Source organism: Lynx rufus, unplaced genomic scaffold (assembly GCF_022079265.1).
Source record: "Lynx rufus isolate CCGP_SWC_20201006 ecotype Redwood Valley unplaced genomic scaffold, mLynRuf1.p SCAF_8, whole genome shotgun sequence".
Classification (NCBI taxonomy): Eukaryota; Metazoa; Chordata; class Mammalia; order Carnivora; family Felidae; genus Lynx; species Lynx rufus.
Genome location: NW_025814896.1, coordinates 30338011 through 30352968, shown reverse-complemented (window position 1 = coordinate 30352968; position 14958 = coordinate 30338011). Strand labels below are relative to the sequence as shown.

Below are 14958 nucleotides of genomic sequence, written 5' to 3'. Positions count from 1 at the left end.
CCCCGTGGGGCCGCACGGATTCCGCCGGCCCTGCTCCCGCCCTTAGACGGCGGCTCCGGCTCCCCGAGGGCGCACGAGGTCCGGCCCGCTGCCAGGGTGCGGCGGATGGGCTTCGGGGCTCCGTGCGGGGTGGCGCGGGAGGGTCGGGAGGCGGCGGGCCGGCTGCTCTGGCCGTGGGTCGGCCTGGATCCAACCGGGGCGGAGCCGGGAGCCGGGAGCCGCAGCGTGGACACCGAGGCACTCACAGCTATGGGCCGGGGGTCTCTGAGAGCCCGAGGGTCGCAGGCGTCGCTGCTGCTGCTGCTGCTACTGTGGCTACCTTTGCAGGTGTCGGGGACCGAGGCGTTTCAAGGTGAGTGGGATGTGCCCCGGGGGGCAGGCCAGGTCACTGTCAGGGGATGGAGGGCCTGAACTGCCCTCCCCCCACCCACGGTGGCCAGGAGAACAGGGCTCGCCCAGGCTTTGGCAGGGTCTCCGTAGGACCAGCCCAGGGACTGTCCGCTGTACTTGGGCTGGCTTGGAGTCCAGACTGACACAGTGCCAATGGCAAAGCAGTGGTGGTGGTGGTTGGAGGGGGTGGGGGGCGTCTCCTCTAAGCAGCTGCCCAAGTCCCCAGACCCCTCTTCTAGGATTCTCTGCTCTGACCACCCCCAGACCCCACCCACCAGTGTGGACTTTTTCCTGCACCTCCATCCCTTAAGGGCCAGCCCACTGTTCCCCAGAGTCCCTGCTGTGCCCTCGGACTAGGGGGCCAGCTGTGGCCTCCACACTCAGGCTGGCCCCCATGATCACCCCACACCCCAGGGCCTTGGGGCAGTGTGTGTGTGTCGCCTTGTTTGTATGATATTGTCATATTGTGTGACATATCATAGTGTGATATTGTCGCCTTGTTTGGTGAGATAACGAAGGGTGCTCCGGACAGGCTGGACCCTGGGAAGTAACCTCAGCAACCCCGGTGGGTAGGAGAATTGGCGGGGTCCTGGATGTGAAGTGCCCCGCCACCTGCCTGGGAGGACATCAGGGGGGAGGCAGGAAGGGCTGGGCTGGGCTGGGCTGGGTGGCCTGGGAGTGCTGGGTTCCAGAGCACTGTGGGGAGTACCTGTAGGGATGGGGTCCTCTTCTGTTCTGGGGCCAGGAGGGGGTGGGATGATAGCCCTTATGCCTTTGAGGATGGCTGCTCCCTCCTCCTCAGCATGGGGTCAGGAGAGGGTGATAGGACCCCTGGGAGGAGTGGAGAGGGGCTTCGTGCTCCCCGACACCACACTGGCTCCCCCGTTCAGCTCCCGCCCTAATCCTCCTCACCACAGCTCTGTCTGCGCCTCCCTCTCCCTCCTCACAGAGGCACACCCTCCCCTCTCTACTGAGGAGGCTTAGGGCCAGCAAGAAGTACTTTTCCACACCCAGTTAAGTCCTCTCTGGGCTGGGAGACACCCCTTCCCCACCCTGCTTACCCCTCCTCCCAGAAGCACTCAGATCCCTCCCCACCCCCCTCCCCGCCGCCCCGCCCTGCCCAACCGTGGCAGCTCACTCATCCAATCAGGGAGGGCTTCCTGGGGGAAGGGGATTCCTAGAACTGCTGCTATTCCAGGTCTTTGATGCTGGGGTCTGGGGGAGAAGATGGAGGAGGAGAAAGGACTTGGAGTGGCCTGGCATGAGCTGAGCCACTTCCACAGTCTGCCATCTCAGCGTGAGGTTGGGGCAGGCTGGGTGCTGGGGAACCGTCAGTCCTGGGAGCTGGGCTTGCCTCCCCAGGGATTGTGTCAGAGGGCAGGGAGGGCTGCCTACAGGCTCTGGGCTGCCTGGGGCCTCGCTCTGCCGGGCAGCTGGGCGGGGGTAGTGAGGGTTGCTGGAACCCACTGTGGGGTGGGGGGCTGGGAGCATTCCAGGGGAGCATTCCAGAGCCTTCTGAGTAATGCTTGGCTCTGGTATTCCTCCAGGGCCCCCTTAAAGCGCACCCGGCCTGGGAGCACTCAGGCTCTCTCCCCCCGGGGCCTCCCCACCTCCAAGATCCAAGAAAGGGGCTTCCAAGCTAGGGTCCCTGGAAGTCCTGCTTCCAGCATGAAGCCCCCAAGGGAGCTGTCTGGGCAAGGTGGGACGCCCAAGACATCTGGCTGTTGTTTTTCTCAGATGGTGGAGGAGACACAGGCACCCTCTCTTCACAGATCTCTCACTCCAAAGGCATCTGCTGCCCAGGCTAAAAATACCCGAGGCTGCCTCCCTCTTCCTTCTCCTCTGCACGGGGGGCTTGGTCTCTTCCTTGTGATCTCTGACTCCCAAGCCTCCCCCAGGTCAGTGGGGCCTCTGGCTTCCCCAGCTGAGCTATCCTTCCCAGGCTCCTCTGTCTCTGTTCTGCCACCTCCCTGGTGACTCCTCAGTTCCAAGGATGCCCGAGGAGCGGCCACCCTCCTCCAGGCTACACCTCTGAATAATGAAGGTGGAGTCTCCTGTTCCTCTTTGCTGATGTCCTATCACCTCATCCCTCTGTCGTCCTCTACTCCTCTATGTTCCTCAGACTTCCCCCTCAGCTTTTACTCTGTCTTCACCCCAGGAGACAACCCTGGAGAGCCAGTCACCCTGCATTGGGTCCTGGATGGACGACCCCAGCGCACGGTCACCCTGGAGGAGCCGGTCAGTGCCAGGTCGTCCTTCCCTTTGCGGGGGGCCCGGGGTCTCCCAGCCCCTTTCCCCGTCTTCAAAGTTTAGCGTGGCAGTTTGGCTGGGGTCTTTTAGGCCCCTTTCCGGAGGTTTGGCAGGTGGGGGTGGGGAGACACATGAGATCACAAGAGCCTGCACGCATGGAAGTCATTTTCAGGCTTCCTGCCCCACCGTCCGCTTCTCCCTTCCTCCCAGAATTATCCAGGGGAATTATCCTCCCCACCAGGCAGAGATAGGGCCAGAATTTGTGAGCACTGAAACTTTTCAGGGACCTCTTTATGCAAACACCAAAATATCTTCCTTTTGCAAAGTTTACCAGAACGTGTTACCCTGTGGACACATTGCTGTCTCCTCCAGTAACACTTCAGCCTCCCTGGCTCGTGCAGAATCCACTTCTGACTAGGGGGCACTGGTCACCCTCCTAGGGCAGGCCCGCCTGATTTTGCTTCTCCAGGATGCTCTGCCCCACTTGCTGCCAACACCCACCCATCACACACTTCCAGAATAACCGTGCTCCCGTCTGTATGTGCCACACAGCTTTGCTACAAATCAGGAGGCCAGTGCCCTTAGTATCCCCATATCACAGAGGGGCAAACTGAAGCCCAGAGAGGTTGGAGAAAGTACCCAAGGTCACACAGCTCTTTAGCCCAGAAGCCTGAGATCCACTAAGGTCTGAAAGGCTTCTAACCATTGGCCAATGTCCCCCAATTTTAGAGAGCCCTCTTCATCCCGAATTTTCAGGTAAAAGGCGACAAACCACTGTCCAAGCCAGCAAGGAAGGCAGTAGAGCACTGTCATGAAGGCTGGAAGGCCCCCATAGGCCCAGGAGCTTTTAACCTAGGGCCTTACTGGGTCCCCCAGACCCTCAGGGGCCCCCATTCAAGCATGGTGCTGACCCGGGCTTTGAGCCGGGGCATCACTGGCAGAGGGCAAGGCTGGGCACATGCTGGGCACCTCCCTCCCAGTCCAGCCTAGGCTGTGACAAGGAAGGGCATCTCAGAGGGCCTTGATTTCCCCCGCCTCCCCCCCTCCCCCCCCCCCCCCCCCCCCACCGCCGGGAAGCCTGCCAAGCTGAGGCCAGCAGACAGAGATGAGGCAGGGAATCCTGTCCAAGAGGCAGGAAATACCCACATTTCAGGTTAGGGATGGGGTGTGTAGTGAGGAGCAGGGTCACCAGGAGGGCAAGAAGCAAGGAAAAACAGCAGAAGGACAGAGAGAAGGGAGCCCAGGGTGGGGGTGAGGTAGGAGGAGGCTTTCCATCTGGGGCTGCTGCCTGCGCTGGGTACAAACCTTTCTCCAATAAAGTAAGTGACATTCCAGCCATGTGAGCTCATGCTTGGGGCCTTGGGGTGGGGGGCTCTTGGCTGGGATTGCGGGGTTGTCTGCCTCCCACCTGCAGAGAAAGGGCCCCCACAAGAATCTGAGCCCCTTGGCCCGGGGCCCAGCCCAGTGCATGGTGCAGGGAAGGGTGAGGGCCAGCATTCCAAAGACACAGCAGCTCTCCAGGATGCTCCTGGGCTGGTTCCAACTCTGGGCCCCCAGCCAGGCAGAGTGGACAAGGTAGGGGGGCCGGCAGATGGGGTATTTCCACAGGGTGGGAGAGGCAAACAGCCTAGCGAGAAGGAGAGGCTGCGGGCTGGCCCAGGCCAGCCCCCGTGACATCTAGCTGAGATGTTTTTTCTCTTGGCCTGAGGTAGGGGGTCAGGGTTTACTTTATGGTCTCAGCAAAGCAGGTGTGGGGCAGGCCTTCGGAAGGCTAGGGGAATTTTCAGTTTGTCAGAATTGAAGGAGGAGGGAGTAAAGTCTGAATTCTACAGGGAGTGGGGAGCAGCAAGAAACGAGGCTGTAAGGAGGCCTGAGCCTGGCTACCTAATGCTCCCCCAGCCAATGTCTTCAGGACCCCATTGTCCTCCCCACTTCGAGGAAGCCTTCCGGCTGTGACAAAGGAGGGAGGGCCAGAGGAAGGGTCCAGTAACCTTGGGAAAGTCAGGGTACCTTCCTGGGACCCCTCGTTTCATCCCTCTGGAGGATGAGGTGTGCCCCTAGCAGGCTATGTCCAATGGCTGTTGTCAGAACCAAAACCGTCCCGAGTTTGGGAACATATTTGCCTGCATGTTCTCACCCCCACATCCATCCACACCTACCATGACCAGTGGGGAGCCTGCTGCCCCCTGCCCCCTGTGCTCTCCTTCGCCAGCCAGCTCCACATCCCACCTGCTCCCTCAGCCCTACTCTCCTTCTTGACCAGGTCTCGAAGCTAGACATGGGGCTGGTGGCCTTGAAGGCTGAAGGGCAGCAGCTCCTGCTCGAGCTGGAGAAGAACCAGTGAGTACCAGGCAGGGGAGGGGGCCGGGAGCCGAGAGCAGCTCCCGCTCTCTGGAGGGGATAAGTGCTGGGGGCAGGGATGGAGGGGAACCCCTGAGGCAGGCTGGATGGGGCGAGGGCTCCAGAGGAAGAGGTACAGGAATTGTCCTGCCAGCCCATGACTGGCTCCCTCAAGGCTGAAGTAGACTGCTAAGCCTGGGTCAGCTCTGCTGTGGGGCACATCCTTCATTCCAGCCCCAGGATTATCTCGGTAGCTTCCTGCCAGAAATGAATGAGCATCACCTAGTGGGTGCTCACAGGGTGTGCTGAGTCCAAAGAGAATCCAAAATGGATTCCAAAGATGGTCAGGTGCTCGGGGCTGAGGTGAGGTGTGGCCTTTGTAGGTCAAGACTCCTTCAGGAGGCAGGGATTTGTCCGGCCTGCCTGGAGGGTCTCCATCTACAGGGAAGGGAGCAGTGGGAAATGAATTTGGGGAGTCCCAGTAAAGCCAGATCACAGAGGCCTTTTTTTTTTTTAATTAGAGTGAGAGTGAGAGCGAGAGCACGCACGCGAGAGGGAGAGAGAGGGAGAGAGAGAGAGGGAGAGAGAGAGAGAGGGAGAGAGAGAGAGAGAGAGAAAGCAGGGAAGAGGGGCAGAGGGAGCGGGAGGGAGAGAATCTCAAGCAAGCTCCATGCTCAGTATGGAGCCCATTGTGGGGCTGGATCCCACGACCCTGGGATCACAACCTGAGCTGAAATCAAGACTCAGAAGCTCAACCAACTGAGCCCTGCAGGCGGCCCCACAGAGGCCATTGTAAGGCTGAGTGTCTTTGCAAAGCCAAAGATTCTGAGCTGGTGAATGAGTAGGCAGTGTGGGGCTTGGGTGGGGTGGGTGTCCATGTTGGAGTGTGGGGTCTGGAAACCATCCAGATGGAATTATCAACAGCCATCATTTGTCGAGGGCTCGCTCCATTGAAAACACTGTTTCAAGCACTCTACACATGTTGGCTTCTCCCCCATGGAGCCAGATGGACCAGGAACAGTATCTAGTTCCACCACACAGAACCATAGTTCCTCTGAGGTTCAACGTCCCCACACATGAGAGGGGGTGACCACAGCACCTACTCTTTGGGTTGAGTCTGTGCATGGAGTCAGGGAAGGCAAAGCTGGAGAAGGTGGAGGAAAGACTAGGAGGTGGAGAAGCAGGCACCACAGGTCTTTGGAGTGGTCTGGCAGTAAAGAGGTCAAGGCGAGGTGGGGATGGAGAATTTTCTTTACAGAAGAGACATTAGCTCACAATTGATCCACCTTGGTGGGAAGGACCCCAGAAAGATGGAGAAGGAAGGTGAGATCGTTAATGGAGTGGGGTCTGAAGAAGATGGGGATGGGGCTCCCTGCTCAGGTGGGCAGGCAGGAGCAGCTGTGGACAGGTGGGGATTCTCTTTTCTCTGGAAGCATGGGGTGAGCATCACTGAAGGACAGCTGGGGAGAAACGTGGGGTCTGGGGGCCAGAGAACAGAGGCCTGACAAGGCTGGGCCACCCAGGGAGTTTACTGCCCTTCCTTGGCTCCAGGCCCCACCTCCTCATCAATGTCTCCTGAATCCTCCCTCCCCAAACCTGTGGAAGGAGCTGCCCACCATAGACTCCACAGGGACCACAAACTGTTTCTCCATTCCTGCTCCTCCCTGCTGCTTCCCACACACCCACTTCCCACACCTCAGCCCTCACCAAGGCTCCTTCCTGCCCCCCCACCTTTCTCCCTCCAGCCCAAGGTTTTTCTGAGCTGAGCAGCACACAGTTGCTCCTGTCCCTTCCCTAAGATACATTTGGGTGCTTCTCCAGTCCTAGCCCTATGCCTCACTCATGGAGCTGCTCAGGGAGGAAGGCTGGAGGGCATCCTGGAGGAGGCCTGGCTGAATTAGGTGACCCTTATAACACCCCCTCCCAGTAGGCTGCTGGCCCCGGGATACACAGAAACCCACTATACCCCAGATGGGCAGCCAGTGGTGCTGGTCCCCGACCACACGGTGAGATACTTCCATGGGCTCTGAGGACAGGGTAAGGGATGCTGGGAGGGGGGGGGGTGCACTCCCTGAGGACCTCTCCACCGTTCCTTTCCCATTCGCCTCCTCTTTTTAAAGAGAGGCTGGAGCCAGCCCCCGCTCCCACCAGCCCCTCCCAGTTCAGCACTGGCTGAGATTTGGGGCTGGGTCCCTTGCTCTCCAGGACCACTGCCATTACCATGGACGTGTGAGGGGCTTCCCTGACTCCTGGGTAGTCTTCAGCACCTGCTCTGGGATGAGGTGAGGAGTTCTGGGGGAGGGGGCTGGGCCTGGGACTGGAGAAAGAGTCCCCTCACACCCTCCTCTGCACTCTTCCGAACTCTAGGGGCCTGATCACACTGGGCAGCAATGCCAGTTATTATGTGCATCCATGGTCAGCTGGAGACTCCGAGGACTTCATCACTCACAAGATGTTCCCAACCAGGCAGCTGCTCAGCTGGAAAGAGGCTTGCGGCCACAGGGATGCCAGGAGCAAAGGGGACATGGCCAGCCTTTCTCGTGCCACTCAGATCAAGGTCAGGGGCACAGATAGGGGTGGGAGTGGAAATGGAGTATCCATAGCCCTGAAAATCGGAAAAGACAGGAATACACAGCCCCAGTTCAGGGCCTCCTGTCCTGATATTTTTATTTGGAGGCTGAAGAAACAAGTTCCAGCAATTTTTAAAGTTAACTTTGTGCTTCCTGGGAATTGGGGTTGGCAGCCTGCCACTCAGGGTCACCATTGCCTCATCCCAGGAGAGGAGGGAGGTCCGCAGGAGCCCGAGGTTCTTGGAGCTGTACATAGTGGCTGACCACACACTGGTGAGCAGAGGCCCCAGGGGGGTGGTGGGGTGGGATGGGGCCAGCTCAGCCTGCCAGGAACTCTTCTGTATGTCTTTCCAGTTCTTGACCCAGCACAGGAACTTGAACCACACCAAACAGCGACTCCTGGAGGTGGCCAACTACGTAGACCAGGTTGGGGTTGGCGGGAAGAGAGTCCTAATGGGGGTGACTGCGACATGGGCTGGCAAGTCCTGGCAGGAGGTGGCAGGGTTGGAGATGAGCACAGACTATGGAGCAGAGAGGAGAGGGCACCCCCCGGGGAAGAGCACAGGCACTGTGGCACATCTTGTCCCCCAGCTCAGCCTGGTCCCGTCCACAGATTCTCAGGACTCTGGATATTCAGGTGGCACTGACTGGCCTGGAAGTGTGGACAGAGCAAGACCGGAGCCGTATCACGTCAGACGCGAATGCCACACTCTGGGCCTTCCTGCAGTGGCGCCGAGGGCTGTGGGCACGGTGGCCACACGACTCCACGCAGCTGCTCACGTGGGTCCCTCCTACGCCCACGTGGGTCCCCTTCTGGGCAGCCCAGAATCCTGGCCCCACCGGGTCACGCTGCGTTCTGCCTTCAGGGGCCGCGCCTTCCAGGGCGCCACTGTGGGCCTGGCGCCCATCGAGGGCATGTGTCGCGCTGAGAGTTCGGGAGGCGTGAGCACGGTGAGCTCCACCCGGGACAGAAGGGGGCGGAGAGGGACAGGGTAGGAGGCATCCCCGCAGCCCCCAGTGACGCAGTGACCGTCCCTACGCCCTCCCAGGATCACTCAGAGCTTCCCATTGGCGCAGCAGCCACCATGGCCCACGAGATAGGTCACAGCCTTGGCCTCAGCCACGACCCTGACGGCTGCTGCGTGGAGGCGGCGGCTGAGCAAGGCGGCTGCGTCATGGCCGCGGCCACCGGGTACAGAAGCCGAGGTCGGGGGCGGGGGGGGGCGGCAGGAGTTCCGGGGGAGGCTCCGCTAGACCAGGGGACCTTCCTCAGCTGCCTTTCTTTGGGAGAAATGGTTATCCCTCGATTTCCTCTTCCGTAAAATAGAGATAGTGGCCATAGCACCCACCCCGAGACTTCTTTTTGAGGCTTAAAGGGAGGAAACGCAGAAGTGGATTCTCAAAAGTATGGAGCTTTTCAGAACATCCTAGCAAGGATTCTCCAACCCCGGGAGTAACGGCGCTAGGTCGCGATTTGACCTTGAGTGCCGGGCTGCCTGGTCCTGGCGTGACACCCTCCCGTCTCGGGCTCGCCGTGTGACTATGTACAGTTTACTTGCCCTCTTTGGCCTCCGCGTGTGGAGGATCCCGGCTGCCTGCTGCTTAGGCGGTTTCTGCGCATCCAGGGGCTGTGTGGCCAAGCACAGGGAGTAGTGGCGGGAGGGGGTCGCAGACGAGCAGGGGATTGAGGGGGGGCGGTCCCCGCACGCCCGACGTCCTTTCCCTCCTGTAGGCACCCGTTCCCACGCGTATTCAGCCCCTGCAGCCGGCGCCAGCTGCGCGCCTTCTTCCGCAAGGGGGGCGGTGCGTGTCTTTCCAACGCGCCGGACTCCAGGGTCCTCGTGCCTCGGGCGCGCTGCGGGAACGGCCTCGTGGAGAACGGCGAGGAGTGTGACTGCGGCCCCAGCCAGGTCAGGTCCGCGCTCCCGGTCCCCGGGGGCCGAGGCTGGCGCCCCGCTCGCCCCCTCCCCCGGGGTCTGGGTCGCTGCGCCCTCATCTGGTCCTACACCCTCTCTCCGGCTCCAGGAGTGCCCGGACGCCTGCTGCCTCGCCCACAACTGCTCGCTGCGTGCGGGAGCCCAGTGCACACGCGGGGACTGCTGCGCGCGCTGCCTGGTGAGGGCGTGGGGGGGGGGGGGCTCGGGGTGAGGGTTAGGGGGCGCTCGGGAGCCGGCTGTTGGTCTTGGCTGATTGGCGCCCTCTGGTGCCCCTGCTGGTGCTCGCTCTGCTCTGCGCGCGGGCCCGCCTGGCCTCACCTGGCCCTCCAGCCTCTGAGCCGCTGTATCGGCGTGGATCTCTCAATGTCCATTGTCTCGCTGTCCCTCGGCCGCCCTCCCTCCACCCGGTCCCCCGCGTAGCTGAAGCCGGCTGGCGTGCTGTGCCGCCGAGCTGCTGGCGACTGTGACCTCCCAGAGTTCTGCACGGGCACCTCCCCCTACTGCCCCCCGGACACTTTCCTACTAGACGGCTCTTCCTGCGCCAGCGGCCGGGGCTACTGCCGGGATGGCGCGTGTCCTACACTGGAGCAGCAGTGCCAGCAGCTCTGGGGGCCTGGTGAGACTACCCGAGTACCGCTGGCCCCATCCTCGGGAATGCACCGTTTTCTACGCAGGGGAAGATGGGGGGGGGTGGGGACTGAAGCCAGTGCGGTCCGCCCATGCTTCCTCAGGCTCCAGCCCAGCCCCGGAGGCCTGTTTCCAGACTGTGAACTCAGCAGGAGACGCCCATGGAAACTGTGGCCAGGACCGCAAGGGTGGCTTCGTGCCTTGTGCGCAGAGGTGGGGAGCGGGGCGGAGTTAGGGGAGGCGGGGTGGTGCACTGGGGCAAGAGGGACGCTCTGGACATGCGGTCACCCTACACTTTCGTCCCCAGGGATGCACAGTGTGGGAAGCTGCAGTGCCTGGGTGGGGAGCAGCGCCCACTGGCACCACACACGGTACCGGTGGACTCCACGGTTGGACTAGGCAGCAGCGAGGTGACCTGCAGGGGAGTCTTCCTGCTGCCTGGTGTCCAGCTAGACCTGCATGACGTGGGCCTGGTAGAGCCAGGCACCCAGTGTGGCCCTAGAATGGTGAGTCCTGTGAGCCCTGCACACCAAACCCTTCCCTAATGCTTGAGTCCTGTAGGCCAAAACGTCACTCCCCCTCACTGCCTGGTGCACACACCACCCATAGGTGTGCCAGGACGGGAGCTGCCAAAACACTACCTTCTGGGAGCTGGAGCGATGCCTGACAGCCTGCCATGGCCATGGAGTGAGTGGCCGGAAAGGTGATGAGGGGGTGGCCTTGGACTTCCTGATCTCACGGGGCCCTCCTTCTCTCTTCCCCTCTGTAGGTTTGCAACAGTAACCATAACTGCCACTGTGCTCCGGGCTGGGCTCCGCCGTCCTGCAACAAGCCAGGGTTTGGTGGCAGTGTGGACAGCGGTCCTATACAGCCCGAAAGTGTGTCCAAGGAGGGAGGGGGTGTGGGGAGGGGCTGAGGCGGGGCACGTGCTGAGGACGCAGCCTTACCCTGTTGTCCGCAGACCACAAGGCCTTCCTGCTGGTGGTGATCCTTAGCTTTCTGCTGCCTCTGCTCCCCGGGGCCAGTCTGGCCTGGTGCTGCTACCGACAGCCGGGATCCCGTCTCCAGCAATGCCTCTGCGGCTCAAGGAGGGGTCCTGCATGCACTGGGTAGGCTCTGAGCCCACTCCTGTGGTTGCTGCTCTGCAGAACTCTGCTGGACCTGGGGGAGCTGGGGTGGGGTCCTTAGACCTTCCCCCCAGGAGCAGAGAGATGGGCAGAAGCAAGTGGGAAGAAGCCCTGAGCAGGAGGCCACAATGGCCTCCTGTTGGAGCCGATGATGTGGACCCCTGTGAGGCCCTCTTCCCCTCCCTGTTAATGTGGTTCAGCCGCCCCCACCACCTGTTGTGTTTCTCCCAACAGGGGGCTGCCTCATCCTAGATTGCCATTGTTCTGCCAGCTAAGAATGCAGTTCTTGCTCCACTGTGCCCTTCCAGACTTTCCTAGCCTCTCATGAGTTGTCAGCCCCCTTTCCCACTTCCTCTGCCTAAATCTTTTCTGTACACCTTTAAAGTGCCCAGATGCTGGACCCAGCACACCCTTTTTACTCCTTACCGCTGGTTAGTTATGGCACTGGCTGCCCTTGTGCCAAGGGCCTGTCCCTAACCCAGTTCTCCATGACCTGGGAGGAGAATCACATAATACCTAAGCATGGTTGACCTAGGGCTGGCCCCTTCAGTGGGGTGCTGGGCAAGGGAGGCACCCCATGGCACATCTGACACTCCCTGGACTTGGGAGTGCTCTGGGCAAGCTGCCAGAAGGGGCAGGGTTTGGGCTAGAGATTGGGGCAGAGGGCATCCCAGACAGGGGCAGGGCACCAGCCAGGTCCCAGGTTCCGAGACGGGCTTTGACACAATGAGCAGTGATTGCAGGTCAATGGGGGAGGAGCAAGGTGGTCAGAGTTTGGTGTGTCAGCATAAGGGGGTCTAGAGACGGGGCAGGGTGGGGGACAACTGCATATCAGCACTAAAGCAGAATCTTGTGGACGACGGAGACTGTTTCAGAGAGATAGCAAAGGAAGTGGCAAGGCGCTGGGCAATGGGGCATGAGCAGCCAAGCATGGCTTGGAGCCATTGAGGGCAGCAGGGCTACCCAGTGACAAGGGGCGCAGGCATGGCTGCTCCTGGGGGAGGAAGTCCACCCCGCTTTGGAACCTGAGTGATGCCAATATCTGGGTGGTGCCGGGGTGCTGGGGTGATGGCAGAGCTTGGGAGAAATGTCGGCTAGAGAGAAGTGCCGGTGGTTCTGGGAAGGCAGGAGCCTGGGCCCAGGGGCCTCTCTCAGGAGGGAGCAGGAAGGGACCCGGAGGGAGTGACATGGAGCAGAAGGGTAGAGACTCATTCAAGCAGAACTCAGGCTGTGCGCACCTGCTCAGGACCACTGTTCTGACCTCTGGCCCTCTTATCCCGCTGCTTAGGCCCAAAGATGGCCCACACCGGGACCCTCCCCCTAGGAGCGTTCACAGCATGGAGTCAGGCCCAGCAGCCACTGAAGAGCCCGGACTCTGGGGTGAGTGAAGCACGGTAGGAGATGGGGAGGGAGGTGAGGGTGGGCTCTTGCCTTCTGCCTCCTTCTAGGCGCCCCCCCCCCTTCATTTATCTCCCAGTTACCTTGAGGCCCCTGTCCCCACCCTGCTCCAGAGACTTCTGCCTGTGGTCACAACATTTGTCCTCCACCCATTGCTCCAGACCTTAAGAACTCTGCCAGAGCCCAAGAGCCACCTTGAGAAGCCTCTGTCCTGTTGCCTTGCCTGCAACCCCAAGGTAGGTAGACCCTCCCCACCTCACCCACCCATCTCTGTTGTCCCTCATCTGCCCTCCCCTACTGAGGTTTTTGAGTGTTATTATGCAAAGGAGATGTGACCTTGTGGAAAAGCTACTGTCATGGAGACCAGAAGCTGGCAGTCCCTAGGGTGGGAGAGAGAGAAGTTGTATCTCTTTCTGGGTCATCGGTCCTCACTGAGGGAGCAAAAGGGATCCTAGCCCTCAGGGGTGACCTCTCCTCTTCATTTGCAGCAGGTCAAGTCTAGAAGCCAAGATCCTGTCTCTGGTGAGAGAGGGGCTCCTGAGATGAGGATACTTACAGACAGGCGACTGCTGACAGCCACCACAAGAACTTGGTCTCCCAGGGGCAGAGCCAGTGAATCACACTTCCTGCACTTTTGCAGCCTGCAAGTTTCTTCCCTGAGTCGAGCTCTGCCCCACCCACTTCAGGACCCCGGAGCCTTATCAGAAGATGCCCAATGCTGCCCCATTCCCTATGGCTGGGGGGATTCTGGTAGGGTATATATTCCAGCCCAAGAATCTATCAGTCCAAGGAGCAAAGGTCGTGTAGTCACCGACGTCCTGTCACCAGGGGAGGCTGGGTCATTCTGGGCATTGGGAGAGGTCTCTATCCAGGGAACTTGGGTGTCTCTGCATATGTATTTTACCTAGACCCAGCTCTGCAGAATCCAGTGACTGCTGGGCCAGAAGCCTGGGCTCCAGGGGCCCTACATTTCAGATTGAGTCTACTTCCCTGGAGCCTGGCCCTTGCAAAAACAAAACAAAACAAAACAAAACAATCCACAAAATCCTTGGGATCCTCCTCCCTCCCTTTTCCTGCCATGTCCTCCAGATGCTTCCTCAGCCTCACCTCTGTTATTGGTCCTCCACCTGAGGTTTTGGAGGAGTGTGGTTCTGCTGTAGCCCTCTCACTTTGGACATTACTCAGCCTTCCCTCCATTCCACGGGAGGGGACAGTGGGAGCTGTTTTAAAAAGGATACCAAAGTAGAAGTCAGAAGAAAGATATGCTGACCTCAAGCTTCTGTGAGTCTTTTCTGTATGTAAATTCATCCCCACTGGGGCTCCCTGAGGGTCCCAAGGGGTGGTGGCTGGTGGGTGGAGCCTCAGATGGCAGCTGTGGCCCCAGATGTACCTGGGCATAGGACAGTGTTGCCTAGCTTGAATGATCCCCTTGCCCTGTCTATTCTGCCTCCCTTGGAAGTTCTCAGAAGTCACTTATTCTGTCCCCATTCTTCATGAAAGAATTGCTGAGTGATCTTCTGTATCAGCCAGCTGTTGCTGCATAACAAAACCACCCCCAAACACAGTAGCTTAAAATAACCAATTCTGTGAATTGGTAAATTAGGTTAAACTCAGCTGGTAGTTCATTTGGGCTCATATGTTTGCAGTCAACTTCCGGCCAGTTGGGCAATTCTGCCTCTGGGTTTGGCTACCTATTGCATAGACTGATGAGGACGAATAGACTATGTACCCATAGCTTGTTCACATGACAGCTAAGGAGGGTTCTAAAGAGCAGGACCAGGATTAGGGTAAGGCAAGTGACGTACTTACCTTGAGCACACACACAAAAGGCAATCAAGATAAATAAGATCTTAATGCAATTTTTTAAAGGATCAAAATTAAAACCAAAAAATCAATGATGAACAAAATTTTAACCGAACATCAGATCACTAACAGTGTCATGCCAAGTCATGTTGGAACCTGAGGCAGAAGGAAAAATTCATAGTAGTGATCCTGTCTCATCCTAGCCCCAGCCCTGTCAGAAAGTAAGTGGAAGCTTGTGAGGCCTCTGGAAGATTCTATGACTGGCACATTTTACTTCCATAACATCCTATTGGCCCAAGCAAGTCACAGGGCCGGCCCAGGTTCCAGGGGTGGGGAGAGTAACTCTTCCTCTTGCTGGCAGAGCAGCAGGATCCTGCTTCAGAGGGCATGAAGACTTGGGGAGTTTTTGCAACCAACCAGTCCTTGCATTGGCAGCAGAGAAGAGGCAGCCCCAGAGGTTGAATGAGATGGTTTTCTAAAGCTGCCGTCTGTCTTAATTGTACCCACGGGATTCTG

General features: G+C 59.3%; 1 protein-coding gene across 1 annotated transcript; it reads left to right on the top strand.

Annotated features, from left to right (window-relative positions):
- Positions 1 to 105: 105 nt before the first annotated feature.
- ADAM33 (ADAM metallopeptidase domain 33) lies at positions 106 to 13873 on the top strand. Its single transcript, XM_047068983.1, has 22 exons — positions 106 to 352; positions 2549 to 2628; positions 4904 to 4980; positions 6908 to 6986; positions 7186 to 7262; positions 7348 to 7537; positions 7758 to 7823; positions 7905 to 7976; positions 8164 to 8330; positions 8417 to 8501; positions 8600 to 8742; positions 9283 to 9460; positions 9576 to 9665; positions 9908 to 10103; positions 10219 to 10327; positions 10422 to 10620; positions 10724 to 10801; positions 10884 to 10992; positions 11076 to 11223; positions 12530 to 12621; positions 12753 to 12875; positions 13128 to 13873. Exons 1-21 carry the CDS (start codon positions 106 to 108, stop codon positions 12836 to 12838), a joined length of 2568 nt encoding a protein of 855 aa, XP_046924939.1. The 3' UTR covers positions 12839 to 12875; positions 13128 to 13873.
- Positions 13874 to 14958: the final 1085 nt, after the last annotated feature.

Coding starts and splice junctions, on each gene's coding strand:
- ADAM33 (XM_047068983.1), top strand. CDS start 106: ATGGGCTTCGGGGCTCCGTGCGGGGTGGCGCGGGAGGGTCGGGAGGCG. Junction 7,977..8,163: donor TGGCCAACTACGTAGACCAG/GTTGGGGTTGGC, acceptor TCCCGTCCACAG/ATTCTCAGGACTCTGGATAT. Junction 8,743..9,282: donor GTCATGGCCGCGGCCACCGG/GTACAGAAGCCG, acceptor TCCCTCCTGTAG/GCACCCGTTCCCACGCGTAT.